General features: G+C 51.9%; 1 protein-coding gene across 3 annotated transcripts in view; it reads left to right on the forward strand.

The window, feature by feature from the left end:
* Positions 1–1744: 1744 nt before the first annotated feature.
* The window catches only part of AIFM3 (AIF family member 3), a gene marked incomplete at both ends in the record, with an annotated part of 39767 nt that continues 28054 nt past the window's right edge, over positions 1745–13457 (forward strand). For 2 of the 3 annotated variants that reach the window (XM_082491793.1, XM_082491794.1), the window contains 2 exons: positions 1745–1791; positions 9272–9485. In XM_082491793.1, the coding sequence (XP_082347919.1) occupies positions 1761–1791; positions 9272–9485 (245 nt within the window). Of the gene's footprint in view, positions 1819–9271; positions 9486–13457 lie in introns of all 3 variants that reach the window. The other variant, XM_082491792.1, reaches the window with a different exon arrangement.

Here is a 13457-nt window from a genome sequence, read left to right on the forward strand (position 1 = left end):
ATCACTGATACATCAAGGGCTTGAGACTCTGTTTCTCTGATACAAAGCCATTTTCCCATTCTTCCTGCCAGTTTTGGCAAAGGGACGTACAGCAGTGTGACTTCTCTGCTGTGTTTTTCCCCGTCGCTCCCAAATCTCCTCTGCGTTTCTGCACCTTCTTACATGGCATTTTTTTTGCGTTTGCTCTTGCATAAATATGGGCATGCCGCTTTCCTTGGATGCTCTTGCCCTTGTGAGAAGAGCTCTTGGCTCTTCCCTGCTCTGTTTAATGTTCCCCCTTTGCAAATGAGCTTGTTTGGTGGCTCCACGCACATCTGGTCTCTCTTTGTAGTCTGCAGGCCAGCTTGTGGTTTGGTTTTGTTTTTTTTTTTTGTCCTGTTAAGAGTCTGTCCCAAATTGGTACCCCTCAGTGCCCCGTTATCAAATGGCACGTGTCCGCTTTGCACCGCGTGGTGAGGCACCGGCCTCTTGTTCCTCTACAGCCTGGATCACATACTCAACGTGCTTCAGGCTTTGAAGGTGCTCCTGCAACGCACCTGGGACTTGGTGGAGGTCATGCCGTGCACGGCGGAAGGTGTGCGGGAAGGAGTGTGCGTGTTTTGGAGGGATATAGCTGAAAACAGAGGGATGCGTCCGGATGTTTTGAGTTTGTGCTAAAGTAAAGGGGAGAAATTGCAGTGCTTGGTGCCCGTCTCCTGGCACTTCTGTCTTTTCTTCTCATTGGAAGGGTCTTGAGGCATTTTCTAAGCTGCTGAAAAGCCTACTTTGCCTGCGTTAAAATATCCTTTGGAAACAATTTTAACTTCCTGCATGGCTCAGAAGGCTTTGTGAAAAATATATAGCAAACCCACAGTAAATCAGTTCAAGTCCAGGTGTGACTGAAAACAATTAATTAAATGTTCTGTTTTATTGTCATCTTTGCTGGTTTCAGTCAAGTAATATAACTGAAAAAGTTTATCCCAAATCTTCGTTTGTACCAAATCTGAGCGTGCTATTGGCCAAAGCTAATGAGATAAACATAACTTGAAGTGGACTGTTTGCCTGTCCCACTTAAACGTAAAAAAAATCTTGTCTTAATAGTATAAAAAATTGGGGTTTGGCGCAAAATGGCCTGATAGCGAAAACCCTTTCTCAAATAAATAATTGTTCCAAAGCAAATGGGATTTTTGCAGGAATGAGCATTACTGGAAAGGGGGAACTTGCAGGGCTGGGCAAAAAAGTAGATTTCCTTTTTCCATCACTTAATAGTAAAAGAGAAAATAACTGACTGAAACATATTTATGGTTTAATCATTGTATTTGGGCTGTGACCTATGTGCTTGGAGACTTAATTCCCAAAGGCAGGGCTTTGGAAAGTTATTAAAGTCTAAGCATAAACGATACGGGGGGTTTTGTCATTTTAAACTTTGAACAGGTGATTGAATTTATAAACTTCGTAACTGAATTTACCAGTGACTCCCAGCGCGGTGACACCCGTCATGTGTTCCCCTTGTCACTTGGGTCACCGGGGCTGTCACCCCCTTCTGCTTTTGCTGCCCGGCTCCTGCCTGCAGCTGCTTGATGGCTTCCCTTCCCCTCCCTGCAGCACTCGCCTTCCCGGCCGGTACCGCTTCTCACGGAGCTTTTCTACCCGACGCAGGTTGTGAACGGCGCCTGGAGCCCGGGACGGCGCCAGCAATCGGTTTATCATGCGAGGATGTGCCCGTGCCCTCGCTGACCTGCCCGCCGTCCCCGTCCCCGCTGCCTGTACCGGCCGACGCCATGGGAGGATGCTTCTCCAAGCCCAAACCAGGTGACTGCCCTCCGGCGCCAAGCCCCCGTGGCACCATGCCCCCATCCCGCCGGCCCCGTGGGGAGAAGTAGGTCAGCGGTGGTGGATGCTGGTCGAGGGAATGTTAATTCTCGGCTCCCGCAGGGAGGATTAACAGCCCGTTAATCCCCCCCAAATTCCTCGGCGCTCGGGCTCGCAGGCAGGGGGCTGCGTGGGGGCTGCAGCGGTGCCAGGGGGGGCGGTGGGTGGGTGGGAGGAGAGCTCAGCGGGCACCCTGCAACGCCATCCAAACACCCGCTGCCAGCTCTTCCCCCGTCCCATCTCAGCTCTTCCCTGTCCTGTCTCCTCCTACCCCCACCACCCTCCCTGCTTCTGCCTTCCCGCAGTGCCCGGGGGCACAACTGCCCCCCTCCTGCCCCAGGGCGGGTTTGTGTGACACCAGCCCTGTACAACATGTGGCTCCAGCCCCTTCCGTCCCACCACGGCTTCACCGCTCGCTGGCCAGCCCTTCTTTTTATCCCTGCTGGAAGGGAACGACTGGGGAAGGCGCAGGACCACCTACTGCTTGATTTCTTGGTTCTTGCCCAGTCCCACCACCCATGCCAGGTCCTGGGGCTGCTCTGCTCTCTGGATTTTATTTTCTTGGCAAAGCTGGTCTCTGCATACCGCCGCGGGTGCGGAAAGCAGCTGTAGGCACCTGGATGTCAAAGGTGTTCTCCTTGCCCTGCCTGCTCCTGCCGCGGCTGGGCTGGATGGGCGCCCCGCAATTTGTGGTTTGGTGAAGGTGGGTGTACATAGGAGGAGCTATGCAGGCTGCGGAGGCAAACCGGCTGGTCGAGGGAGGTCTGATTTGGAAGTGTCAACGTTAAGCCTTGTCCCGAGCCCCTGCCTGCGACGTGGGCCGGAGCAGGCACTGTGTGGTGGCTCAGGCTCATCATACCCAGCAGCACCCGCGTCGCGCCGGCACTGGTCCAGAGGGAGCGATGCTGGTGCATGGGGGGCTGGTGCAGTCGGCGTTGCCGAAGCTGCCTCCGAGGAGAGGTCCCATCCTGCATCTTGTTTTGGCCACCTAAGAGAGACCTGAAGGATGACCCCGTCCTTGCTGCCTGCTCGTGCCCAAGGGCAAGGGGAATCAGATAGTTGGGCTGATCTATGAGATCCTTCAGCATCCACACTCAGCCTTTGTGGGTGGAAAAATGTCTTTTGGGGACCTTTTATTGGCAATTTGTCTTCATTGCCTCAGGCAGTGGGGATTTCTGGTTCAAGGACTCAAAAGGTCAGAGGGGCGATACAAGTCTTGTCTTCCACCCAACGAGCATCCACTGAGTGAGGTTCTCTGCATTTGCTTTGCAAGGCACAAGGAGAAAATGAAGGTGGTTTTCTGCCCTTGACTTATACTGTGATTATTTTATGGGTTGTTGCAGTGCCACGGTAATATGGCATTGGACACCGTGAACGGTAACTCTCTTTTGTGACAACCCACGCTGTTTATATCCTCCCTTGAAATGTTTAAAAGTGCGAAAACGCATCCAGGAATAAATGCCTTTGTTTACTAAACTTGTAACAAACTCTGCTGGCAGTTCCACTTTATTTTGTATACCATCAGCAAAATTGTGTTTAATCTTGGACCGGTGCGGGAATAAAAGCGCTCTGCAGGCATATTTCCTGAACTGCAGATTTTCACGTAGAGCTGTGTTTGCGTAGCAGGGCCAAATGGCTGAAAACGCCATCCCGTAATGTAACGCTCTCTCTGCAGATCCGGTTTTGATTAGCAGTCTTCAAAGGCTTTTGACAAGCTTTTCCCCAGCCCCGGGTTAGCGCACCGCTGACTGCGGTGCTTCGGCTCGGTGATTATAAAACCTGCAAACGCAGTGAGGTAAACATTTGCAGATACCGATTGCTCTGGCAAAGAGGTTTCACAGCCTTTTTATGGTATTTGTCGTTCCTCTTTCTTGCGGGAACTGTGCACCGTCAGAGCTAAGTAGTGGACTTTCCTATTTCTAAAAACCCACCTATCCCCTGTACGAACGAGAAGCAAACCCTACAGGGACAGAACAGAGCTATTTTCTCCATCAGTGCTGTTTTGACATGAAGGGACTATTTCAGATGCAGCCTGATGTCAAGAGAATTTATTTAGACGCTTTTGAAAGATGGATACGAGTTCCTCCTCTGCTCCATCTTCTTATATCGGAGAGAGACCCTCAGTTCCCCCGAGCACCCTCAGCATTTCCCGAGACAACCCTGAGGCTGCGCACACGCTGCTGTGTGCCAGGCAGACCTTTTGGCGAGCAGCTCACCGGTACAAGAGCTGTGGGGAGTGGAGTCTCCTGCAACGGCAAATAACTATGCCGGCTGTACCGGAGGCCAGCCCTGAAGTCTGGCTGCTGCTGCTGCGGCGCCTGACCCCATCCTGATATTTAAGTGCTTAATTAAGAGCTTATGTTCAAGCAGCGAAGTAATCTTCTGTTGTCTCTAGTGCTGCAGTCCCGTGATGCCGGATCCTCTTCTGAAGGCCCAGTTCTCAATCTCTGCGTAATTTTTTTTTTTTTTTTTTTTTTTTTCCCCTCCGGTTTTGCTGCGGGTGCGTGATGCATATGTGACGAGCTGCCAGCTGGCGGTCTGCGTGGGCTCCCAGCACCGCGCAGGAGAGGCAGCCGGGTCAGGATGACGGGTAAAGGGAACCATCGCGCTCGGCGGGAGCTGCAGCGGCTCCGTCTCTGCACCAGGCGTGGGAGAGCGGCTTGCAACACCTATAAAGTTGTGATTATTTTTCTCTTTGCACTCTCTGCTGGGCTCAGCGCTTGATGGTGGGGCAGGGCAGCACCTCCGGCACAGCGCGTGTCTGCTGGTGGGCTTTGCCCTCACGTAGAGGATTCATTTGGCTCTGAGGTGGGAGTGTGTCCCCCTTTGCGGGGATGCTGCCCACTGCTGGAGGTGGTGCCATGGGCTGGGTGTCCTTCTGAGCATGGCTCTGAGGTGATGCTGTGGGCTGGGTGTCCTGAGCTTGGCTCCGAGGTGGTGCTGTGGGCTGGGTGTCCTTCTGAGCTTGGCTCCGAGGTGGTGCCGTGGGCTGCGTGTCCTTCTGAGGTTGGGTCCGAGGTGATGCCATGGGCTGGGTGTCCTTTTGAGCTTGGCTCCGAGGTGGTGCTGTGGGCTGGGTGTCCTTCTGAGGTTGGGTCCGAGGTGGTGCCGTGGGCTGAGTGTCCTGAGGTTGGGTCTGAGGTGGTGCCGTGGGCTGGGGTTCCTTCTGAGCTTGGCTCCGAGGTGGTGCCGTGGGCTGGGTGTCCTTCTGAGGTTGGGTCCGAGGCGGTGCCGTGGGCTGGGTGTCCTTCTGAGGTTGGCTCTGAGGTGATGCCATGGGCTGGGTGTCCTGAGCTTGGCTCCGAGGTGGTGCCGTGGGCTGGGTGTCCTTCTGAGCTTGGCTCCGAGGTGGTGCCGTGGGCTGGGTGTCCTTCTGAGGTTGGGTCCGAGGTGATGCCATGGGCTGGGTGTCCTTTTGAGCTTGGCTCCGAGGTGGTGCTGTGGGCTGGGTGTCCTTCTGAGGTAGGGTCTGAGGTGGTGCCGTGGGCTGGGTGTCCTGAGCTTGGCTCCGAGGGTGCCCCCAGGCATGGCTGGCAAGTCCGACCTCCTGGTTTTTGGGCGCGTGGCATTTGCTGAACAGGGCACCTGGAGAGGGAGGGTACAGCCGGGCACGTTTGACATGATGGTTTTGTCGTTAGCTCTGTCATTTTTAACAGAAATGGTTTGGAGGCTCTTTGAGACCGCCTAAAGTAGTTGTCATGGAGGTGTGCCGTTAAAGGGCAGCGCGGGGGATGCCTGGAGAGCGCAGCTCTGGCAGGGCAGAGCGAGACCCTCAACGGGTCCGGCGGCGGTGGATTTACTCTGTGCTGGCTGTGGGAAAATAAACCCTGCTGGGGTAAACGGGGCTTTCTGGCTCTGCCCACTGTACCCTGCTGGTCCCTCCGTCAGCACTACCCCAGATGTTTTTCTGGTTGCCGCTGCTCTCGGCGCTGCCGGCACCGTGCGGCCAGGACCAGGCTGTTCCCTGCCCATAGGGCTCATCGCCCCTGTGCCTGCAGCCCCGAAGCAGCAAACCCTGAGGCAGCACCGGGTTTTGTGGTCGGGGAAGGCAGACACACAGCTCCCCCATCCCCTATGGCCAGGCATCTTCCTCTTACCCGGACTCCCCCAGATTCAAGCCAACTCTCAGCTCCTGCCAGTTTTCTCTTCGCCCGCACTGCAGTATTAACTTAATATTTTCCTTCTTTCTACCAGTTTAACTACGACGCTTTAAACGGCCGGATAGCTGTAGTTTAAATCTAGCCTCTAGAGGGGCACTGAGCCATGATGGGAACCTAATCCTGTGGTAAAGAAGTCTTGGGTCATTTAATTGCCCTGATTTTTTTTTTATTTATTTATTTTTTTAAATAATGACCTGCACCGCAGTCTAGCCACCCTGCACCATCCAGCACCCTGCCCGGGGGTTGATGCCAACGTTTCCAGCCTCGTGTGTCAGGTACCTGCCTAAAAGCAGGCAGAGGCTTTGTCTCATCCCGCAAGGCTGTGAATAATGATGGATAAATTTATGGGAGACGTAATGGGGTATTAATGACTGACTGCCAGGTGTTAATGACATGGGGCAAAGCATAAGAGCATCGTGGCCACAGTGTGGAAAAAAACCCCTGAGCCAAGCGTGATAAAAGGTTGGGACGCATCTCCTGGGTGTGTGCGTAGGGATGCTGGCAGTGCTCTGACCTGGAGGCTGAAAACCTGGGAGAAAAAAAAAAATATTCAAAATTTATAGTCTTGACCAGAGTCCGTATTTTAAGCAATTCTATGATTTTGAGGAGCTGACTCAGGGTTTTTGAATACCAGGAGCTGGCAGGGCTGAGGTGTATGTGGATGTGTGGTGTTAGCACCCGCTAATGCTCAAATTTTTCATCTGCTTTTTTTGTATATTCTTATAAAATACCTCCAGCCCTGGCCTCCTGGTCCTTCATATGTATGTGTGTATGTGTATATATACAGATAAAAAATACATATATATTAAAAATGTACATGAACACACAAAAATACATACATATACATATATATGTGTATATAAGCGGTGCTGGTGGCCCAGGGCAAGCAGGCATATCTATATCTATATCTATATCTATATCTATATCTATATCTATATCTATATCTATATCTATATCTATCTATACCTATACCTATATCCATCTATACCTATACCTATACCTATATCTATACCTATATCTATCTATACCTATACCAATACCTATACCTATATATCTATACCTATATATCTATATCTCCGGATGCATACATATACACGCTCGCAGAGCGGCAGTTGCTCTGCCCTGGAAGCTATAGCTGTCACCCTTGTTCCCACCAGCCGTGGCCGTGGCAGTGCTGCTGTGTGACAGTGGTGGCCTTGGCTGGTCCCCAAGGAGTCGTCCGCCGAACAGATTTGTAGGCATCTGCCTAAAACTTTCCAAACTGTTTGCTTTAAGGTCAGGAACCTCTTCTAGCGGTTATAGAAAGTGACTGTCAAAGGGACGGAGCGCCGGACCCAGCCACACCATGCCAATTGGATTTCCGAATTAAACTTGGGTTTATAAATATTTCATTTAAATGTCATTTTCCCTGATGGCAATTGAAGCAGTTTACTGGATCAGCTCAGGTGCTGCTGAGCCCCGGATTCCTGGAGGGATCATCCCTCAGGAATGCAGGTCTCTGGCCAAAGGGACACCCCACGTGGGGCTGGGGGGGACAAGGAAGAGGAGGAGGAGGAGGAGAAGGGACAAAGGGTCCGGGAGAGGCGAGTGGGAGTTGCCCCCCACAGAGGCAAGTGTGACATGTGGGGCCTGAAATAGGAGGGGGGAAGGCTTTGTACCTCTTTTTCTTTTCCTCTGGACATTGGTCCAGCAGTGTTGGTGGGCGCTGAGGGGGGACGGCCGGGAACAGTGTCACGTACCGGTGCCAGGGACCTGCTGCTTTTTGCATATGTTTTTCTGACTGAGAAAGAAGTGAAGAGCTCAGAGGTGAATTTCTGACTTCGTCCCCACAGGTTCGTACGCCGGTGGATCAGCGAGCACCCCGGGTGCTCACCTGACCCAGATGTAGTTTGGGAAACAAAGCTCTGGGGCCAAGTGAGAGATGGGGGAACCGGCATCAACGTTGCCGTTAGGGCTCGGAGCCGCCGGCTGCGCCGGTGCCAGCCCGGTCTCATCCTGCGCCATGGCTGGCAGCCGCAGCATGCTGCCCGGCTCTGGGGTCTGGCTGCAAGCGTGCGCAGCCGCGTCCGCTCCCGATAAACGTCTGATGGACTGGCGTAAATGGGGGCTCGTTACGTTTCCTAACTCTGTCCTGGAAAATCCGTGTCTGCTTTTCCAAACATGATAGGAAAAGAGTGCTTGTGGAAAGCGGCTTCTTTGCCGGGTGCCTGCAGGGAGCTGGGCTGCTTCTGGAGAGCTCCGGGAATAAATTTGCTTGTAGCAACGTTTGTTTTTTTTTTTTTTTTTAATGCATGGTGCTGGGCCTATTAGTTTGCAGTGACTCCTGCGGCTGGCAGCTGCAATAACGCAACAGAAGTTCACATTTTCTATTGGGTCAGCGTGGATAGGCAGAAAATTGCTTTACTGGATCTGTCTGTCAGAGCCCCCGGTGAGCCCTGCCCCTGGTGAGCGGGAGGATTTGGCACTTCGGCGAAAAGCCGCCCCGTCCCCTGCCCCTGCTGAACTGCCACAAAGAGCAGAAACTCGTAGGACTCTTGAAACAACCGCCTGCCTCCAGTGCCCGGGCGGCCGTGGCCACTTGCTTTTCTCCCTTCCTAAGTGAACAACCTCCCCCCTGGGCTTTTCTTCCATTGTCCTCTCAATGGAGTTGCAATAAATAGCGAGGGGCAACAGCTGAAGCCGGGAAGACCCAGCGCCCTTCTCTTCTGCAGGGCTGGTCCCTCTCTTCTGGGGCAGGTTGTTCCCCTCTCTTTGCCTTTCCTCGGCCTGTTTAGGTTGTGAGCTTTAATTTTTACCTTCTGCACAGCTTTTCCTATTCATGACATTTATAGAACGGGGAAAGCTCAGCAATCTCCCTTTTGCTTAAGACACTTCTTCAGCCTCTGGCAGTTACCCCCTGGCTTGCTATAGAACTCCCCTGGGGTTTATTATAAATATTAATGGCTTTACTTTTATGAAGCCCCTAGGAGCTAAAATGATGTTTTTCACCGATTGTTTTGCACCGATGACTAATGTCTGCTTGCAAGAATATGTATTTTACGCATGCAAGGGTGCCCAGTTGAGAAAGAACAGTGGAATAATTGGCTCGGGTAATCAAGCTGAGTTTGATATTAAATGTTTTATCTTCCCAAGCAAGCCAACAAAAAAATGTCTGTTTTGATGTCTGTCAGCCCCTTTAAAGTCCAGGGAATGAGGGAGAGGCAGAATGGCAGCAAAACCTCTGGCTTCATTTTAATGAAGGTTTCTGTTTGTTCCTGCAGTTGAAGTGAAAATTGAAGTTGTGATACCTGAGAAGGAGAGAAGCAAGGAGGACATGTCGCCCAACGGGAAAGCCAGCCCCCTGGTCTACAAAGTCAACGGGACTGCCCGGCATTATCATCTTGAGGAGCATCCTATTGCCAGCAACCCCTACCACAACCCAAAGGATGTGGTGGAAGCGTCTGTATGCCACGTGAAGGACCTGGAGAATGGACAGTAAGTGCCTAAAATTTTTGCAGGTAAAATTTGAGAGAACGTATAACCCAAACTGAACCCCCTGTCTTGTTCTTTAGAGTTTCTGGCAATGATAATTTAACTTAGAATCATAGAATCATAAAACAGTTTGGGTTGGAAGGGACCTTTAAAGATCCTCTAGTCCAATGCCCCCTGCCATGTGCAGGGACGTCTTCAACTGGATCAGGTTGCTCAGAGCCCCGTCCAACCTGACCTGGAATTTTTCCAGGGATGGGGCATCTCCCACCTCTCTGGGCAACCTGGGCCAGGGTCTCCCCACCCTCATTGAGAAAAATTTCTTTCTTATATCTAGCCTAAATCTACCCTCTTTTAGTTTAAAACCATTACCCGTTGTAACTTAGTAAAATAATATTTTTTTTTAATCTTGAAAAATGACATCATGGACAAGTGACAACTGTTTTTCACCAGAAGGTCTGCTGTTCCCTGCATGGTCTGCCCTGGGGCTCATCTTAGAAAGATGTGATGTTCTGTAGCAGAATTTCTCTACAGGATCTGCTCCACTCGCGTTGGACAACCCTGACAATTTTTTTATAAATTTATAGCCTTAGTTTTACAAAGCAGCATGAGTAGCGCATGGGTGGAGCTGATGGGGCAGATCGTGGGCTCCATCACTTCTGCAGTGCCTTGCTCTTCCAGCCGAGCTCCTCTCTTTCAAGTTGCTCTTTCACCAAAGATGTAGTTTTCCGATTTTTTTTTTTGCTAATGGCAACACGCTTCAGCTGCGTACAGTTGTCACTACCCTGGTTTAAGATTTTTTTTGGAAGTCTAAGAAGTGCCCATCCCGGTCACCGTGCTTTACAGGGTGGTGTTTCTTTTCTGGGGTAGATATGCCTTTCCTGCAGCATGTTCCGTTAGTCTGACGGCTGACATCTCAGCGGGCTCTGTCCTTGTGTGAGAGAAAACGTAGTTTGAGACAGCTTTTATTGCAGTGAGGGAGTGATGTCAGGTGTGTGGGACCCAGCAGGAGTCTGGCAGCTCTTTGCTTTAAATTGAACTATTGCTTGTGATAATATTCTAGAATAATCCGTGTACTACAAGCTACTTTGTGCTTGTAGTAGCTCAAGGGGCTTCATTGGGCTATAAATTCTTCTCATTACATAAGTTCATCCAGGAATAAACTGGTTTTTTTTCATTGTGATGGGATTTTATGTCTTAGACCCATCTACAAAGGGATGCCCTGGACTCTGTTGGATCGAAGCTTCACGTGGTGAGGTGTGGCTGACTCCGCAAGCTCTGCTGCAGCTCAGAGAAGTGCTGGAGGGCCATCAGCACCCGGAGGCAGATGGCCTCCTCCAGTGAGAGGTGGGGGTGAGGAGTCAGTAGAGATGCACTGGACTGGAAGGCAAGCACAGTGGCTGCAGGGCAGCTTCTGGGAGGTGATGGGCAACCCACTGCCTCCTGTGCAGGTGAGCAGCACCAGTAAGGTTGGGGAAGAGGGGACCTGGAGCAGGGCACAGGCAGTGGCTGGGGTTGCCTTGAAGCTGGAGTGCAGCAAAAAGGGGAGACTATCCTGGGAAATCCCGGTTGCGCGGGGAGAGTCCTGGTCCAGTGTGAAGACGCAGCCTAATGGCTGAACACCAAGTGTTCCTGGAAACAGCTTCTGCTGATGTCGTGTTTGGGGTGTTACTAGAAAAGTGTGCTCTGCTTTAGTGCCCCAGTGCAAGAAGGATGTTGGAAAATTAGGGCCGCAACAGATACATTTACTGGAAAGTATGCGGCATAGCCAGTGAAAAGATTGGAAGAGCTCTGCCGGTCACGAGGAAGGTGAGGATGGAGCTGGCTGCAGTCCATGAGAACAAACCCGGCTGCAGGCGGCTGTAGCAGGGAGCTCCTCAGCTAAAGCCAGGGCTAGAAACCGACATCGGTCTGGAAACTGGGCTCAGACCTCAACCGTGTGCATTCAGCTACTGAAACACGCTACCAAGTACGGCAGTAGACTTGCTAGCACTGGATGCTTTAAGTTGAGAATAGCTTTTTTTCTAAGCCTAAAAGAGAGGTGCTGCGAGAAGGTCCTGCGTCTCGTGTAAGCAACGGGCCAGACCAAAGGAGTCCCTTCTCACTCTGATGCCCTGTGAGGTTTTCCGGGATGTGTCTCTCAAGGAGCGTGCTGGGCAGGGGGGTGTGTGGGCACAGTGGCAGTGTGGGGCACTGGCACAAGGGTTCAGGCACCTCTGTGTTGTGTTGGTAGAGTCTGCAAGGACAAGGTACTCTTTCTGCCCACCCTTTCTATCTTTCTGGTACCAAGATGGTCTCAGCAGAACCAGTAAAAGATACTGGAGGATACTGGAGCACTGCTGTACCTAGCCAGCCTCCCAGCAGGTTAATGAGCCGCAGACAGAAAACAGCCCCCAGTGCTCCCTCAGCTCCTGAGCAAAGGTCCTCTGCAGGCCAGAGCTGAGTTCTAGCTGGTTCTTCCCAAGTGGGAAGAGGAGTTGGGCAACAGGACAAATTCCCAACTGAGTAAATAGCTCAGCGGGGAGCAGTGCAGCGTGAATCATCCTCTCGCTCGTTCTGGAGTGAGTGTGGGATCAGGAGCCTTGCAGGTGCCTTGAAGACACCAGGTCTTTTTTTTTTTTGACTCTCTCAGATCACACAGTTCCTTGGGTAAGTTGTAAACTCTTTCACTTATCTTATCTTATCTTCCCATAGAGTTATGGTTGTCATTTAACTGACGGTTTTATCTGAAGTACTGCACAGCTGAGGAATGCAGTAGGACTTGTACTGCTCTATTCCCCTTGTACTGACGGAAGGACCTCCAAGTGCCAAGTGTCCTACACGGGGTGGGAGCAGAGCTGCATCGCTCTGGAGAGAGGCTGCCAATTTACTGGGACAAAAAGGCTCCCAAGGGTGGGCATGATGAGGTCTGCTGCTGTTTTCACCCAAGGCAGCAAAGAAATTGAGCATTTGCCGTTAATCTAGTGGGACAGTTGATGCAGGTGGAGCGGGCACCTGCACAAAGACTTGTCCAAGGTGGGTTTGAAGGTGTTACAGGGGTGCTGGTGGAGCGAGCCCTGGACTCATCTCCATGGATGTGAAGCAGAGAGTGGCACAAGTGTCTCTGTAGCCTGGGTGCAAGTGACGGGATAGAGTTGGGATGTTACCCAAAGAGGAGGGAGCATGCAAAGTGAGTCCCATTCTTCTGAGACCCTGGGACCTATCATGCACGAACAGCATTCAGGGATCACACATGGCCAGTAGCTTTCTCGAGTGCGTGGGGTTTGCTGTATCCACAGTGTATTCGGTACACCAAATGCAATGTGCCAGGCTTGCTGTAGATAGATATGATCCACTTCATGAAATGGGAACAACCAGGATTTCCCAATAAACATCAAGTTGTGTGGGGACAGGCTTTCTGGCTGGAAGAGGGGACGTTTCCAGGGAACGGCAGCTCTACACTCTGTGCCCAGCTCCCTGCAAAACGAGGGCTCACTCCTCATCTCTCCGCCTTCCTCCATGGTTAGGTGGAAGGCTCTGCTGTAGGGAAGCAGCTGCTGATAATTGCGTTGGGAAGAAGTTCCGTGCCTCACACAGGGCCATGGATTGCACAGGCTGTATCAGGGCTGTTTGTTGGAAAGGGAGCACCTGAACGGAGAGAAGAGAAAGGGAGGTGAGGACAGGACATGTTGGGACAAAGATCTGGTGGAGACATAGTGAGAGAGCGGAGAGTAGACCTCTGCTCAGTGCAGAGCAACATCAGTCTCACTCAACGATGCCTGGGCAGCCTGCACTGCCCCCATGGCTGGAAAGCCACCGAAATCCCCTTGGCAAAGATCCGGGCAGGTGGAGGAGTGGGGGGTCCCGGCACTGGAGCCTCCTGCATCCCAGTCTCCAGACTCTGCAGGGCACCCCCTGGAAATGGTGAATGGTTGAAAGACTCATATTTCAGCGGATAGCGCAACTGCCCGGTGTAATGCAACTGCCTAAACGCAGCCC

The sequence above is a fragment of the Vanellus vanellus genome (assembly GCF_965231255.1).
Source record: "Vanellus vanellus genome assembly, chromosome: 16".
Taxonomy (NCBI): domain Eukaryota; kingdom Metazoa; phylum Chordata; class Aves; order Charadriiformes; family Charadriidae; genus Vanellus; species Vanellus vanellus.